This window comes from Cebus imitator, unplaced genomic scaffold (assembly GCF_001604975.1).
Source record: "Cebus imitator isolate Cc_AM_T3 unplaced genomic scaffold, Cebus_imitator-1.0 Scaffold559, whole genome shotgun sequence".
In the NCBI taxonomy this organism is placed as follows: domain Eukaryota; kingdom Metazoa; phylum Chordata; class Mammalia; order Primates; family Cebidae; genus Cebus; species Cebus imitator.
This window is the reverse complement of record NW_016107874.1, coordinates 1,155,279-1,172,697: the sequence shown is the minus strand read 5'-3', so window position 1 is coordinate 1,172,697 and position 17,419 is coordinate 1,155,279. Positions and strand designations below refer to the sequence as shown.

Genomic DNA, 17,419 nt, shown 5'->3' with positions numbered 1-17,419 from the left:
CCGGTCTTCTGCCTGTCTTTTAACCCTGGTCCCTAATCCCCAGGCCATGGACCCCAGTACTGGTCTGTGGCCTCTTAGGAACCAGGCCACACAGCAGGGGACGAGAGAGCAGCATTACCACCTGTGCTCTGCCTAGTGTCAGACCAGTAGTGGCATTAGATTCTTACAGTAGAACCCTATTGTGGACTGGGCATGTGCTCCTTATGCAAATTTAATGCCCGGTGATCTGAGGTGGGACAATTTCTTCCCGAAATCCTGAACCATCTCCCATCCCTCATTTGTGGAAAAATTGTGATGCCAAAAAGGCTGAGGACTGCTGTTGTAAGCAACAAATCAGAATTCTCATATATCTTCTCATTGCTTTGCTTTTATTAATGTATACTAATTGACTATTTTTGTATCTTTTAAAGGAGCAGACTTTACTGTTCTGATAGTCCATCTATTCATCCTATATCTGAACCCAAAGATTGCCATTTGCAGAGGGATGGTTTTTATGAATGCATTTTCCAGCCAATCTTTCTATTATCTGGCTATACAATGTGGATTAGGATCAATCACTCTCTAGGCTCACTTGACTCTCCTCCAACATGTGTCCTTCCTAATTCTGTGGGTATGTCAAGCTGTATTGTGTTTTCATTTGTGTTAGCAGATTTGTATGCAGATTGATGCAGATTTAATGTTGTATTTTGCCATTTTCTCATCACATTAGATTTTGAAAAAAAAATCTTCCTGTTTACAGTGGTATTGAGAAAATCAGCCTTAGGAAGTTTTACAGTTTTGAATTCATTTCAAATTACTTATAGCAGACTTTTTTAGCAATAGAAATATTTTCTGCACATTATTTGATGAGACACATGGGTCACTATGAATGAATTTTAGTAAGTTTTTCTAAATAAAGCATTATTTTATATGTTTTTGTTCCAGTGTAGTTATGAAAACATGCAGTATTCTTAATCCAAAAGTTTAGTTTGAATATTCTGAGGGTCTCAGTAATTGGAGTACTCATAACCCAAGCCTTTAATTCATGAGGCTATGTGGGGCACAGAAACGTTAAGATAGCTAAATTGAAGTGGAGGAAATAGACAATGATGACATCCATCATATTTTAAACATTATTTTCAAAAAAATTTTGATTTCAAAGATAGTAAGAGAGCCCTTGGAAAATGTGACATATCCATTCAAATTCATTGTGAAACTTCTGAGAAATGACCCATTTATGATTGTGCAACAGGAATGAAAGAATACCTTTTGGTGCTATTGCATATCTATAACTAAGGAATCCTTTATAAATATTTTCTAAATATTTGTTTTCAATATAACATGTCTGAAAACAGAAATGGGATTTTCAATGAATTTTCCCCTCAAATAAAATGTTCCTCAGTAGGAAACATTTTAGAATAACGTTCCGTAAAAATGTTAATATATATTATTTTGTTGGGGGATTATGCCAAAAATCAATATTTGATTCATTATTTTAAAATTAATTAGTACACATTTGAATTAAAACCTTTTTCTAAAAAATATAGGATAAGATTATCTTAATTATTAGATTTTTTTTTCAGTATAAAGTCCCAATTAATTCTCTCACCACTGTTTAATTCCATTTTAAGTGATTTTTACTGCAGTGACACTTAATATCCTAGGAGAGCAGGGAATGGTCCTACACTTCCCCAAACATGCACAGATAATAACATACTCACTTATAAGATATGACAGGTGCAGCATGGATTCAGTAACATATGTTATCGGAACAAACTTTGGTGTTATCCTTTTCGAAACTAAAGTGACAAGTTTAGGTTGGGCTTATATTGCCTACTTAGTACTGGAAAGCTATGTGAAAACTCAATGTTGGGATCCAAATGCCAACTCCACCTATTACTCGCCTTTACAACTGGACTAGCCACATAGGCACTCTGTGTCTGTCTTGTCATCCATAAAGTGTAGACAGCTCCTCATCCCTTCCCAGCATGTGTATTGTGGAAATCATGTAAACTATTGAACTTTAGAGCATATCCTTTCTGCAGACTGGACTGGATATTCACTGCCAGTCTGCAGAAAGGACATGATTCATATGATTCAGTTAATTGCAAATACAGATTTAACCTCTTACAGTCTTTTGAATATTGTTACTTCCTTTCCTGACAAGAAATTATCATGAGATGAAATACAGTACAGATCATCTTTCTGGTTGGTAGAGAATGCCTTTTTGGTCTATTAAGAATGGAATAATCACAACAAACTTTACATGAAGGAAAAGTTTAGGTATTTTTGTTATCAGCGGTCAAAAGAATTATTGTTGATTGCTTAAAAATGATTTAAAAATACTGTATAAAAGGGAGACTATGCCTTTACACAGTGTTGGTTTTTTGGCAAGTGAGACTTGGAGCAAGAAAATAATAAACATCCTTACTGTGCCAATCCAGGTAGTACGTTTTTCCTGTGATTCATAACCGTAGTATGATTTATAAGACATGGGGAAATAAATCAAAAAGGTAAACCTAATAATATATATTACCATTTTTATGGAACGTTATTCTAAAATGTTTCCTAATGAGGAACATTTTATATGAGGGGAAAATTCACTGAAAATCCCATTTCTGTTTTCAGACATGTTATATTGAAAACAAATATTTAGAAAATATAAAGGATTCCTTCGTTGTAGATATGCAATAGCACCAAAAGAATTCTACTGTCAGTTCTCAATTTTTCTTGCACAGAGTGTCTACATGTGGTCTTAGTTACGGTTTGGGTTATTTAGGTTTCTCTTTGTTGGTGGTGGTTGCTTGGTTGGATGGTTTCACATATAGCTCTTTGGCTCCCCTTTTTGCTACTGCAGTTGTTTCCTGCATGCTCCAGCCAAGGGCCATCTCTCACTTTGGATTGTCCACTGGCAGGGGTGACTGTCAAAATAATGACCAAGAGGAGGGACGTTACAGCTGCACTCCTGGAGGCCTTTGCTATACCAGGCATTGAATTTTTAGATGCTGGGTCATGGGCAGGTGTGGAGGGCATCCAACCTGAGCAGTTCTGGAGGAGATGTTCCCTAGGAGAGCAGCTCTTTACCAGTTGGTATGGATAGACTTAAAATTTTTAACAACTGTTTTGGTATACCAGCTGAATATATGTCCTCTGAATGGAGTCCTCCACTCTTAGTGCAGATAATCAAGGTCGACTGTGTAAGTGTAGTATGCATTATATATAAAACTGATGTATGGAGTCATAACAGAGTTCAGGCTTTGGAGGCCCACTGTTATGCTTGGGCTTTCAGGCTTTTAGTATAAAATATGCCACATTTAGCATAAAATATACCTTTTATTGTTAGGAAGAGTGGCCCTCAAAGTTAAAAATTAAGAACTTGGGGAAAACTTATGTAGTGAATGTAAGCCTAAGCTAAAGTTTTTACTGTAGCTCTCAAAGCAGCATCACAAAAAGGTGATAGGAAAATAGGGAAGATAACCTTTTTCTTTGCATTTCTGTGATTTTTACATTATTACTTTAAACATGACTTGCTTATACATATATGAATCTATTTTAAAAATCACTTGCTATTCGGATCATCTTTGCCTCCATTGATGCCCATTAAAATCCTGTTTTTTTTCGGATTATAGAAAACCAAGGCTTTGCTCTGAGAAACTATCTCTGAACTTGACTTAGAAATACTTAATAATACACAGCAGCATGTGTGAGTTTCAAACTCACACACGTGGGAATTGATGCAGTCCTTTTTTTTTTTTTTACCTTTAATTAAAACTCAATGGAGAACAGTTTTTTATTGATATTTAGCATGTGTTAAGCATGGTATCTTTGCATGCAGAGCCAATGGTTTAATTTCTAATCAGGTACTACTATTAGCTTTTTTTGACTGATTATTTTTCAGTCAAGTCTTTATTTGCAAAATAGACATAAATCCCTCTTTTAATGTATCACATAAAGTAATAGGGAAACAAGTGAGATGATGAGTGAGAAAGTTATGAAAAAGATATTGTTTGATGAATATAGAGAAATGAAAATATAATGTTTTTAGGCATTATTACTATTTAAATTACCATTACTTAATACTGTTTTAAAAATTTCTAGTGAAGCCACTGCCTCCATCCAGTGTGAAAGCAGAAATTACTGTAAAAACTGGATTACTGAAAATATCTTGGGAAAACCCAGTCTTTCCAGAGACTAATCTTCAATTCCAGATTCGCTATGGTTTAAGTGGAAAAGAAGTACAATGGAAGGTACCTTTTACTTAGAACTTCAGCTTTCCTCACTAAATGCTATTTTTATAATATTTAAGCGTTTAATTGCATTAGATTAATTTTATTGGCATAAAAATACGTTCTCCTGTATTCTGTAGCTATTTTCATTAAATAGATTTATGTACGTCTAACCATTTTAAAGAACAAAGTTTCCTGAAATCCATCATTCCCTGAAGTGTGTTTTACAGAACACTGGTCCCTTATTATGTTCCTCGGAAAAAAATTAAGTGGCTAACAAATCTGTTTAGGAAACCCTGTATCACTGTATCTTCCTCAAGTAGTCACGGTATACATATTACATATTAAAGGTTGGGAGAGGTCCTTCATTAAAGAAAAATTCATGACCTTATTTCATCTCATGTTCCTCAAACTAATTTTTCCAAGGAACTGTTGTTTCTCTAACATCTGTTAATATCTTTTAGTACATATCTGTTTAGTGTAATGCATTTTGGAAGAAGCAGATTTGCAAACAAACAGAACCATTCCCATAGTGGCAAGGATGCTTATGATGGCATTCCACATCAGCTTTGTGATGGCAGCCTGCAAAGACCTAGAAATCAGAAACGCTTATTATATCATTAGATCATAATGATCTCAAAACAAATGTGACAGTTTAGCTGATTATTGAAGGATACTGAATATCAGAGATTTGCTAGAGTAGGTCCTATCTAACCAATAGATTTAAATTCTTAAAACATCTTTGTGGGTAGAGAATTAGTGGACAGAGATTAGTAGTAGGGTAAGAGAGTTTTTAGAAAAAAAAGACTGCAAGTGAACCAGTTCAAAATCTTGTCATCAGCAAGGGAATGACAAGATAAATAAGAAAATCCTTGACTTGAAGGAGTTTACAATCCAAGCCTAATGTGACTTTTTCCGAAGCCAGAAAACACAGAACCAGTTCTCTTAATTTTAGAAAAGTGTTAAAATAAAAAGTACTTCAGGGTCCTTTAATACATATATGTTGGTAATGATCAGTCTAATGTTTTGATTTATTTTACAGATATATGAGGTTTATGATGCAAAATCAAAATCTGTCAGCCTACCAGTTCCAGACCTGTGTGCAGTCTATGTTGTTCAGGTGCGCTGTAAGAGGCTAGATGGACTGGGATATTGGAGTAATTGGAGCAGTCCAGCCTACACTGTTGTCATGGATATAAAAGGTCTGCAGAGATTTTGTAAATGTGTTTTGAAAGTGCGTAAGTGTATGCCTCAAATATGGCTGGAAAATATTCATTCAAAAAACATACAATTTGTCATTTTGCAGTTCCTATGAGAGGACCTGAATTTTGGAGAATAATTAATGGAGACACTATGAAAAAGGAGAAAAATGTCACTTTACTTTGGAAGGTATTCCCAATTTTAATGTTATTCTTAAATTGTATTTTCATACTCTTAAAACATTTATCTCATAGTTTCATAATCCTGTTAGTAATCTTTGTAAAGCTCAACAATCCTATATTTTCATTTCATTTATGAGATATATTTGTAGAGAGCTAAGATGTACCATGGCTGAAGCACTGGCATAGTATTAGGAGACTTTAATTCTCTTCTCAGCTTAACATATTGTAGTTATGTTAATACTACTGTTTTGGCAAAGTCACTTAGACTCTTTGGGCCTCAGTTTTCTCATCGGTGTAAATGTAAGATTGAACTAGATGATAGCTAGTGTTTCTTGGAGTCTAAAAATTGTATTCACATTTAATCCTGAACAATGTAAATGCCACCTTCCCCACACAAACCAAGGGCTTCTAAAACATAAGAGATTATTCCATTTATGTGATGGCATATAAACAGCAGATAGTCTCATATATGATGACTATTTAGCCTGGTAATTGTCAAAGCATTCTCTCACATATGAATTGATTTCTATTTCAAGTAAATAGATTAGTTGGTCAGTAAATACCAAATTTAAGATTGATTTGGGAATACAACACATGAAGTCAAATAGTATTTCTGTCACCTCAAATGTGAAATGTGAGTTTAATACCCAAGGTTGAATGAGCACATGTTTGAAAGTGGTTTCCTGAACTAAGATCAAAGCCTATGTAAAAGCTGGGGTGTGTAAGCATTTATGTTCATTTGGTTTCTAAATCTAGTTACTCTATAATTTCATTTGGTTAATAATCAATACAATTTCTAAACTTTTTCATTTCAACATTTCTTAAAATTTTAAAAATTCTTTTATTTTATTTCTTCTATTATTGCTCTCTTAAAAAATTTAGTATCTTTTCTTATTGCTCTCTTTTCTTTTTCTAGCAAACAATTCCTTCAACACATTTTAAGATGTCTAACTTAAAGCTAGCATTAAGAACTGACAGTGACATTTATGAGCCATTTATTGTACTGCAGACACTTCATACATATCTCTACCTCCCAGAGCATTCAGTTTCTATACTCTGAGAGATCCAGTAGGCTGTTGAACTCACCACAGAAGGAGGCACTGCTGAATAAGAAACACCAGCCTTGCCTGATAGATTATTAACATCTTATGTTAATATGATACATTTGTTACAATTAATTAAGCAATATTGATATGTCATCATTAACTCATCTATAATTTATTCAAATCCAAATTTCCTTAGCTTTTAGTAAAAGACAAATGTTCTTTTCTGGTTCAGGGTTCCATCCAGAACAGCACATTACATTTAGTAGTCATACCTCCTTATGCTTCTCCTAATTTTAAAAGTTTCTTAGACCTTTGTTTTTTATGAACTTAACACAGTCGAGAAGTACTAGTCAGGTATGTTGTAGAATCTCCCCCAGATGGGTTTTGTTTGATGTTTCCTCATGATTAGATTAGGGTTATGGGTTTGGCGGAAGAAGATCACAGATATGAAATGCGATTTCATCACATCATATTAAGGATACATGCTACCAGTGTGACTTACCATAGTTGATGTTAACCTTGCTGGTCTGGCTGAGGTAGTGTTGTCTGGTTTCCCTCTGGAAAATACTCTTTTTTTTCCTTTCTACATTGTAGTTTTATAAATGAAGTCCCCATACTTAAGGAGTAAGGGTTATGTTCCGCCTACTTGAAGGTAGAGGACCTACATATATTATTTAGCATTCTTCTGCATGGAGATTTGTCTGTTCTCTCACATTAATTTATTTACTTATTCAATCATTTATTTATATTAATACAGGCAATGAACATTTATTTTAGACTTGGGTCATAATCCAATACTACATTATTTTGTTGCTCAAAATATTCCTGCTTCAGTATTTGGGAGCTCTTTTAATTGACTCATGTTCCTTTGACATGTCCCCATCATTGCGGGTTTTTATTTTAATTTTTGAGTATTCTGGTAAGTCTGACTTTATTAAAATTAAAAACTTCTGATCTGGGAAAGACTGTCAAGCGGATGAAAAGGTAAGACACAGACTGGGTGAAAATATGTGCAAAAACACATATCTGATAAAGGACTTATAACCAAATTACACAAAGAAATCCTAAGATTTAACAGTAGGAGAACCACCCAATTAAAATGAAACAAAACAAAACAAAACAAAACAAAACCCAAATACCTGAACAGAAACCTAACCAAAGTATACATACAGATGACAAATATGAATATTAAAAGATATTTAACATCATTCATCACTAAGGAGTTGCAAATTAAAACAAGATACCACTCCACACCTATTAGAATGGCTAAAATTCAAAAAAAAGCCTGACAGTACAAATGGCTGGTGAGGATACAGGGAACCAAGAACTTTTATTCATTGCTGGAGGAAATGCAAAATGGTACAGGCACTGTAGAAGACAGTTTGGTAATTTCTTACAAATTTAAACGTAGCCTTACCAACCATGCGATGGAATATGGCATCCTAGATGTTTACTCAGCTGGTTTGAAAACTTAAGTCTACATAGAAACTTGCACATGAATGTTCAAGCAGCTTTAGTTATAATCATCCCAAACGGGAAGCAACTAAGATATTCCTCAAAAATGAAATGATTCTGTATACTTCTGAAATGGTGGGCACTATGCATTTGTCAAAACTCCTCAAACTTCATAGCATAAAGAATGAATCTTAATGAATGTAGATTAAAAAGAAAATCATGTAGGAGGTTAAAGGATCCCAGGATTGACTCTAGACTGTGACAAAGGAATCTAGCTGTATTACAAGTGTATGAAGCAACTTCACTGAAGGTGGGGAGAAAAAGCCACATTGGAACTTGAGAGGAGTCATTGGAAATAAGTGGAGTCTTAAGACTAAAGGCAAAAGAAACTGTACATAAGCACTATACTCTTGTTGATATATTTCTCACAGGGCTATGGGCTAAAAATTATGATACTGCTCTATGTGTACACTGGAAGGGGACAAACCAGTAAATAGATGGTGGATGGTGGGACCCAGATTTCTCACTGTTGGATTGGGAGGTTACATACAAGCACAGAATGATCCATGTGGCAATGAATTAGAGTTGGGGATCTAAGTATGAACTTATATCTAGCTTAATATAGATATATATTCTGGTTTAATATACATGCACATTTTCTTGATTTGTAAACTAAGAGAGTCTAAAAGTAATGACATCCAATAGTTAGGCATGGGCCCAGACTTGTTGCTTCGTTCCATAACAGAAACAAGGGCTATTGGGAAAAATGGCTAATTTTAGGGTTGGGGCAGAAAATACATGAGATTAGCCTGAAGGATCTTGTAGTACCAGAAAGTAAGGAAGTTTAATATTGCTCTTACTTGATGGTTACAAAAAAAGAGTATTTATTAAAACTGACATGAATTTTTCAAATAAAATGCAAAATTTGCATGACTTTCAGTCATTTCTTTCTTACAGTGGCTGCTAAAATCTTACTTTCAACCTATGCAGATGATTCCAAGTTCTGCAAGGATACATGTATATGTGTTTCTTTTTCTCTGCCATTTCTAACTTAGAGGCATCTCACTGGCAAGAAATTGAGACGTACTGTTCTAGTCTATGGTATACAGTTCAGCCTTCTGTAGCTTTATAAGGGATTGCCAGCATTTAATCTTACCTGCCAGAGGTGAAGTTGATTGGGGAAATGGAGTACATTGTTAAACTCTGTGGAATATCAGAATTGAACTAGATACTTATTTTACATTGGAATCGTTAATAACCTGATATTATTTTTTAATTATAGTACAAACATTCTGGGGTGCCATAGACACTGTTTTGATAGCCTCTGTTACTTGTTAACCTTTGCAGACTCTTACCATCCTAGATGATCTTCCAAATATATCAGAGGAAGGGAAAATGAATGACAAATCCTACTATGATTAATATGTGGGAATTAACATCTTCACAGATCTTTTTGTTGTTGCTTTATGTAATGTGAGGGTTATCCCTTGTTTGCTTTTTAGATGAGGAAACTCTCTACTCCTTATCAGTCTTTCTTTTCTCTAAAGTTAGAGTAAAACTTCTTGGGGGAAAAGTGTCCTGATAATATCCCTACTTTATTATCTCCAAGTCTGGGCCTTAAGGAAAAACCTCAAAAAGGGGAAAATAAGTTTGCTATGCTCAGTAACCTTCAGGCACCCTCATGGAGACTATGGCAGAGGCAGCCTCTCTCACCCGACTCCCCAGCCTCTCGGCCCTGTAATAGTATCTGCCCTGATCTGGTCCCTGCCTCCTAATGAGAAATATGTAATGAGAGTTAAAGCATTGCATTCCTTAAACTGATCAATTTCTGTATTTACTACAGCCCCTGATGAAAAGAGACTCATTGTGCAGTGTCCAGAGATATGTGATAAACCATCATACTTCCCTCAATGGAACATGGACAGAAGATGTGGGAAATCACACTAAATACACCTTCATGTGGACAGAGCAAGAGCATACAGTTACGGTTCTAGCAATCAATTCAATTGGCGATTCTGTTGCAAATTTTAATTTAACCTTTTCATGGCCTATGAGCAAAGGTAAGAAGAGGTACAAAGTAGCAATCCATTGCCTCTTTTAATATTTAACTTTTGCAAATTCACCTATTTTAAATTATCTTTCAAGCAGTCTGCAATTCTCTGCATCTGAAAGTCTCTTTTACCTTTCATTTCTTCTTTGTCTGGAAAAATAGCAACATATATTGTTTGATGATTATGTAATGCAGTCCTTGAGCTTTCATGTGGTAGAATATTGTTGTAATGGTATTATAATATATGAAAATGTTTTAGTAAATCTAATACTTAAATCTTTTGGATTAATGAAGGTTTTTAGGTCAATACTTATCTCTCCTTACATACATATACATGTATATATTTATATTCATGCATATACACACATAAATATGTAAAAATAAGTATATATAATATTAAATATATATTTAATACTACATAGAATGGTAATAGTGTGACATGTTATATAGAATCAGATTAATTCCTGAGACTTAAAATTACTATGGACTTCATTTAATGTGAGTAGTGAACCTTCTTGCATTAATTTTGATATATCTGATTAATCAGAGAATTGAGAACCATTTTCAATAGGAGTTTCTGGTCTAGATTACATATTCAAAGAATAGTTTTTTAATGGAAAACACAAATTTTCTGTGTCTCTACCAATCTATAAAGACCTTTGTAAGTGTTGCCTCCTTCATGAAATCTTTGCTCATTGCTTTAATTGAACATGCCCTGTCTCCTTCTTTAAATCTCAGAGTGCTTCCTATCTTTCTTAAGGTATTTTATGTCCTGCTTTACATTATGAGTACTTTTGTATTTACAGTGTAAGCATCTTGTGAGTTCCACAGCACCCAGCTCAATGTTTTACACTTAGCATTCTCTAAGTAAATATATTCTAGAAATATCAGTAGAATGCCTCAGTGGGGTAGGTAGTGGGAATTGTAATGTGAGAAGAACTCTAATGGTTGGAGCATCCAGAGCCTAATAGGTAAGATAGGTATTAATGAAATAATCATACAAGTGGATGTCTGTTTGCAAACTGAGATAAGGGCCTGCAGGAAATGAATATAATTTTATAAAATGAAAGAAAAAAGGAGCCTGACGTGGCACTGAAATTCAGAGAAGTTACTTTGAGGAAGTGGTACTGAACTGACATCTGAAAAGTGAGCAGGAATTAACCTTTCCCAAAAGATACAAGGAAGGACAGGAAAAACATTGACTCCTAAAAGGATCAGCCAGATCATTAGTCTTTACGGCACAGGATAGAAAATGAAGAAAGTCCAAGGTGGCTTTGGTGAGGAAAATTGTGGGAGGCAGAGAGATAGGTTGAGACTTGGTCCTCAGGGCCTTGTAGGCATGATACAAATTTTATCCTCAAATGTAGAAATCCACTGGAGGCTTTTAAGTGGGATACTGTGCAGATGGTGTTGAAATGAACAGATTTGTGCTTTGAGAGTATCACTCTATCAGTGGGAGAGGATGGTCAATAGGCTTCTGTAGTATTCCATATGAGAATGCCTTTTTGAATATATAACAAAATCGCTTTTTTAAGGTTTTAGGTAATATCATGTTTCTCTTCAATGTTATATATTCCTGTATCTCTGTTTAAATGACTCTCATGATACAAAAATAATTGCCGTGTATTATATTTATTTGTGTAAATTGTCTGCCTTCTCTTCTTTATCCCCTTCCTTAGATTATGAGTTCCTCAAAAGTATTAGATTTTCATTAATTTTTAATTTAAAAATTAATTTCCTTCTTTTCCCCCTCAGTAAATATCGTGCAGTCACTCAGTGCTTATCCTTTAAACAGCAGTTGTGTGATTCTTTCCTGGATGCTATCATCCAGTGATTACAAGCCAATGTCTTTTATTATTGAGTGGAAAAGTCTGAATGAAGATGATGAAATAAAATGGCTTAGAATCTCTTCATCTGTTAAGAAGTGTTATATCCATGGTAAGTTTACTCTACTTTAGTAAGTTGCTCTTATGGATTAATATGACACAAATATGGCTCACTGCAGCCTTGAGCTCCTGGGCTCAAGCTATCTTCCCACCCCAGCTTCCTGAGTAGCTAGGACTATAGGCAAATGCCATCACACCCAAGTATTATTATTTTTTTTTTTTGTAGAGACAAGGTCTCACTAGGTTGTTCAGGCTGCTCTTGAAGTCCTAAGTTCAAATGATCTTGCTGTCTCAGTCTTCCAAAGTATTGGATTACAGTCATGAGCCACCACACCCAGCCTAATTCTATTTCCTTAGACACATTTTCATTTTAATATTTTATACAGGGGTAATTATATATCATGTCATATCATCATATAATATCATATCATCATATCACATTGTATGTTTTTTCCTCACTTCTTTCTACCATTATTTTTAATGATACAGCATTTTATTCCAAAGTCTAAGTTAAACTGTTTGAGGTTATTTATGTAGCTTCCGGCTTTATCTTTTCTTAAATTATTTTGTAATGGCTCCTGATATCTTCTGCCACCAAATTGTTTCCTCAAACTGTGTAACACCTAATAAGGCCACTAGCAATAAGTGGGACTATTAGCCTGAAGGTCTGAGGAGCTAGGACTGGGTGACCTAGACCAGGGAATTCTCCCAAAGGTAGATGAGTTATCCCAGGAGGTGACTCAAGTACAAAGTATAGGTGCACAAGACAGCATTTCTAAGTCTGAGTGAGGACTGAGGGAAGTTAACTAGGGAAACTAACGATTGTTACGATCTTATTATATAATATCATTCTAAGGACTCAAACTATTATTTTATCCCAGAGACCTGGAATTTAGCCTCAGGGTAAATTTATTTACAAATTATTGAATTGAATTCAGTTCATCACCACTGCTGCCCAGGTGGTGGTTAATCTCTGTGCTTTTCTTTAAACCATAAGGATGTAAAATTTAGGTTTCACAGAGATCTCTCTTCTTCTGAATATATTCTTCTAGAAGAATATTAATATATTATTAGCATTTGTGAAAATCACTGATAGATCCATCTGGAGCTTTGCTATAGGGTTGGTCGTTTTTCATGGATCAAAATCCCAGGTATTGCAAGGAGACTCATGGTCTCCACCACCGCTTTTTTTTGTTGTTGTTTGATTTTTTTGCGTAGGATTTCACAATACTTTAGTCTCCCAGCTACTTTGAATGGAATGAGGAAACTAATTTAGCTAATTTCCTATAAAAAAGAAGTATTGGCCACTTTGGGGGTAAGGGAGAGGTAGTAGAACATATTGCTCTGGAAAATGAAATAAAGAAACGGCTCATATACCCTGTACTTGAACAAATTGGTTATCACTGGAACATGCCTTTGAAAAATTACAATCTTCTGTCTCTGGGTAAGGCTTTTTAGAAAAATATTTGGAAAACTATTGTCATTACTAGATAATTTGAAGTGCTTAAGTTTGTTTTGAAAATCCCTTGATCATCAATTTAATCCACAAATTATAAGCAATTTCTAGGTTTAGAAATATAGGATAGTCATTTTAATTCTTTTTAAAAACTTATGTTCCACTCATTACTATTCATTACATAAAAATGATCCTTTTACATGTTTTTCTCCTCAGATCATTTTATTCCCATCGAGAAGTACCAGTTCAGTCTTTACCCAATATTTATGGAAGGAGTGGGAAAACCAAAGATAATTAATAGCTTCACTCAAGGTAAAAATTGTAATCTTAGTTTCCTTTTACACCAATGTGTGTGCCTAATTTGTTAGCAGTAATATTGCCATCCGATTATTCTTTTTCTGATAGATTCGTGGAAGAGTCCAGAGTCTGCTGTAGATTTTTCATGGTGAGGTTCCAAAGGAAATATTGTTTTCCTCCAAAAATAAAACTGGAGCTATAGAAATAAAGTTACTGGGTTTCTTATATTTCTGATTCATCTTACTATACTTGGAATACCAACATTTTTATTTTGTTATAACTTTTTAAATTGTCTTCAAATCTAAGCAACCTAGCAATGAAATTTCAAGAGATAAACATTTCATCTGGTGTTAGAATAAAAATAATTTAAAAAATTCATATGCGTATTATTCAACAGATGTTTATTGAGCATTGTTCTAACCACTGGGTATTGAATAGTGAACATAAGTTTCTGTCCTTATGGAGCTTAAATACCAGTGCTCTAATTGAGAGTGATGGGCAATAGTAATTATATAATGCCAGATAAAAATAAGTGTCATGAAGGAAAATAAAAGCAAGATAAAAGGATGGCATTAAATGTGGCATTTTAGTTGACAACCCGAAATGGTCTTTCTGTGGAGGTAGATGATATTTGAGTAAAACCTCCAGTAGATTCTTGGAAACTGCAACCTTATGCAACATAATGTACAGCATGTCCTTGAATAACGTCATTTTGTTCAAGGCAGTTTCATTATAATGTTGGTGAGAAAAAAATGGTTTTGTTATACATTGCCATTTCATTAACATTGCAGTTTCTAAGAGCCTATCAATGATATTCAGTGAAGACATAACTATACAAATAGAAAAAGCATTCCAGGCAAAGAAACAGTGTATGAAGAGTCCCTGAAGAGTGAGGATGCTTGGTGATTCAAGAAACAGCAAGGAAATCAGTGTGTGTGCAGTGAACAAGATAGAGATTGACAGGTGTAGAAGATTGGGTCCTCCAGGAGTAGATACTGAGACAGTCATCATAACAACTTTGACACCTTGACTCATTATAACATAAAAATGATCAAGTGGAGAGGACTGGCAAATAAATGCATTTGAAAAAAAATTTGCTAATTTACAGTAGATATAATGCTGAACCAAATAATAAGTATTTTATTAATGTGATCACAACATACTTTTATCTTCCTGTTTTTTATTTTTATACTTTTGAAGGTAATAGAGATTTGTGATGAAAACAGATCATGTCTACTATAATTTTTGATGCAGAAAGAAATTAATGTTTCCTCAAGTTTCTGAGTTGTGTAAATTGTATTTCTTTTTCAGATGATATTGAAAAACACCAAAATGATGCAGGTTTATATGTAATTGTGCCAGTAATTATTTCCTCTTTCATCTTACTACTTGGAACCCTATTCATATCACACCAAAGGTATTGTACTTGAGGTTAAGAATTTTTATGGCAAAAGTCCTTAAGTATATTAAAACCCTGATTTAAAACCTTCTAAATCAGGAATATTAAAGTCTTCTAAATGCTTTTATATGTAGTCAGTATACAATTAAGATACCATAAAGAGGAGAGGCCTGTTTTCAAGATTTTGCTAGGACTGTAAGAGTTAAAGAAAGAGGAAAGAAACACGAAACACAGCTTAACAGTTAAAGATGAGTTTTCTTTAGATAAAATATGAGAGGGGCTTCTGGCTGATTTTGGTCAAGAGCCTTTCTCTTACAGACTAAGAGTACATATTGGTTTTAGGGTGAGGGGGCTTATCACAAGCTTGGAATGTTTATGTGTGGGGAAGAAGTTTATGGTGGGGTTGGAATGTCTCTGGGAGGAGGGCAGGTTATCTTGGGGCTGAACATCTTTCTGGCCGGTGGGGGTTATCTCGTGGCTAGCATGTCTCAGGTCAGGGAGGATGGAGTGCTTCTGGCTGGAGATGTAATTTGTGGTTTATGGTCATGCTGACCTTAGTTATTAGGCTGATACCCTTTGGATTTAGGTGTTTTTTGATTAAGGTGAATTTTTAAATGAGGTGCTGTCCACAATGGTGATGCTCCTGCTCTGTCAAGGACAACCTAACTTCAGGGAAGAATTAAGTTTTTTTTAAAAAATGTATATACATTCAGAAAACAACAAGCCTGTAACAGGAAATCCTAAGCAGTATTTCTTAGAGGTGGCAAAAATGGCTTTCAGAGTTCTACAGTTTGGGTCAAGGACTTTTTGTGGTGAAGTGGGTGGTAAAAGTAGCCTTTTAGTGGTGACCTGGAGCAGTCAGTTCATTTATGATCAGCAGGCAGTCTGCTTTTTAGAGATCATCGCTGTGTGGCCTCAGTCTGTTTGACTTGTCAGGCAAATGGCTCTGAGTTCGGTGGATGGTGGCATGGGTGCCACGATACTCTCTGTGCTGGGAAGTCCAGTGTGGTTATTTTACACATGCCAAACCTCTGTAGAAACTATTGTCTTCAGGCAAAAAAGAGGCAGAGGAGATTTTAGAATCTGAATTTGTCTTTTAGTCAAGTGAGTTGATGGGGCCACATCAATTGGAATTTTTTCGGGTACCAACTTGGTACCAGAAATATTTTTAATATTTCAATTTCTTTGAAAAAACCTATACAGTGTTTAGTGTGGTGCTTGGCACACAGCTTTCGATAAGTATTAGCTATTTCTATTATTACAGTTATTTTCAACTTTGGTGTAGATAAAAGTTTGGTAGAAATCTTCACGGGCTAGCATGTGAAAATGCGTCTGACCCTAATGAGGCATAGTTAATCTGGTGGACTAATTTCTAGCTTGTATATTCACCGACTATTCATATTTTCAATATGAATGTTTTTCTCTAATTTTGATGCCCTGTTTATCTTTTGTAGAATGAGAAAGCTGATTTGGGAAGATGTTCCAAATCCCAAGAAGTGTTCCTGGGCACAAGGACTTAATTTTCAGAAGGTTGCTTTTTCAATTATTTTAACCCAGAATATATAAGATTGCATTCTAGATGCCATATGACTTCTAGAGATTTAAACTTTTTAAGATTTAAAAGTTCATATTTTATTAAATTCATCTTAATATGTCGTTTGTTATGTATTTCCAAGAATAGCAGGATGGAGGGACTTGAAATCAGGAAGAAACAAATTTCAGTGCATAGTTCATCATATAAGAGTTTACAATATGCATATGTTGATTCTGTGTCACAGTACATAATAAAATAAATATTAGAAAATTAAAGATCAATCTGATGGAGAACAGATATTTGGATACACTTTTTTGGTATAAACAGTCTTTGGACAAAAGGCTACAATCAATATTTTTAATGTCTATAATTATCTCCATAATTATTTAAATAAATTAGAAAATTGTATAATCATCCTCAAACATTACAATCTGAAAAATGTAATTATCATAATAAAACTTATATTTATGCAAATAGTCCCATTCAAGTACAAGTACTTTATGAGATTTAGTCAACTATAATAAAATAATTTGTATTTACTTCTATAGTAGGATTTTTCAGAAAGCTCTAGAGTTTAGTGAATGTTTTATTAATTCTCATAATGTCCCTTGAAGCAAGCTTAGCTTTCCACTCATAAAACTAGAAAAATAGAATTCAGTCAAGTTAAAATACATGAATTTTTAAAGAATACTTATTTGGAGGTTATTAT

General features: G+C 34.4%; 1 protein-coding gene across 7 annotated transcripts in view; it reads left to right on the top strand.

The window, feature by feature from the left end:
- LEPR (leptin receptor) overlaps nt 1-17,419 on the top strand; it is a 68,640-nt gene that overhangs the window by 39,887 nt on the left and 11,334 nt on the right. For all 7 annotated transcript variants that reach the window (XM_017515789.2, XM_017515790.2, XM_037733971.1 and 4 more), the window contains 9 exons: nt 411-610; nt 4,078-4,226; nt 5,248-5,407; nt 5,512-5,594; nt 9,932-10,148; nt 11,894-12,076; nt 13,697-13,792; nt 15,089-15,194; nt 16,631-16,706. In XM_017515789.2, coding sequence (XP_017371278.1) covers nt 411-610; nt 4,078-4,226; nt 5,248-5,407; nt 5,512-5,594; nt 9,932-10,148; nt 11,894-12,076; nt 13,697-13,792; nt 15,089-15,194; nt 16,631-16,706 — 1,270 coding nt within the window. The remainder of the gene's footprint in view (nt 1-410; nt 611-4,077; nt 4,227-5,247; nt 5,408-5,511; nt 5,595-9,931; nt 10,149-11,893; nt 12,077-13,696; nt 13,793-15,088; nt 15,195-16,630; nt 16,707-17,419) is intronic.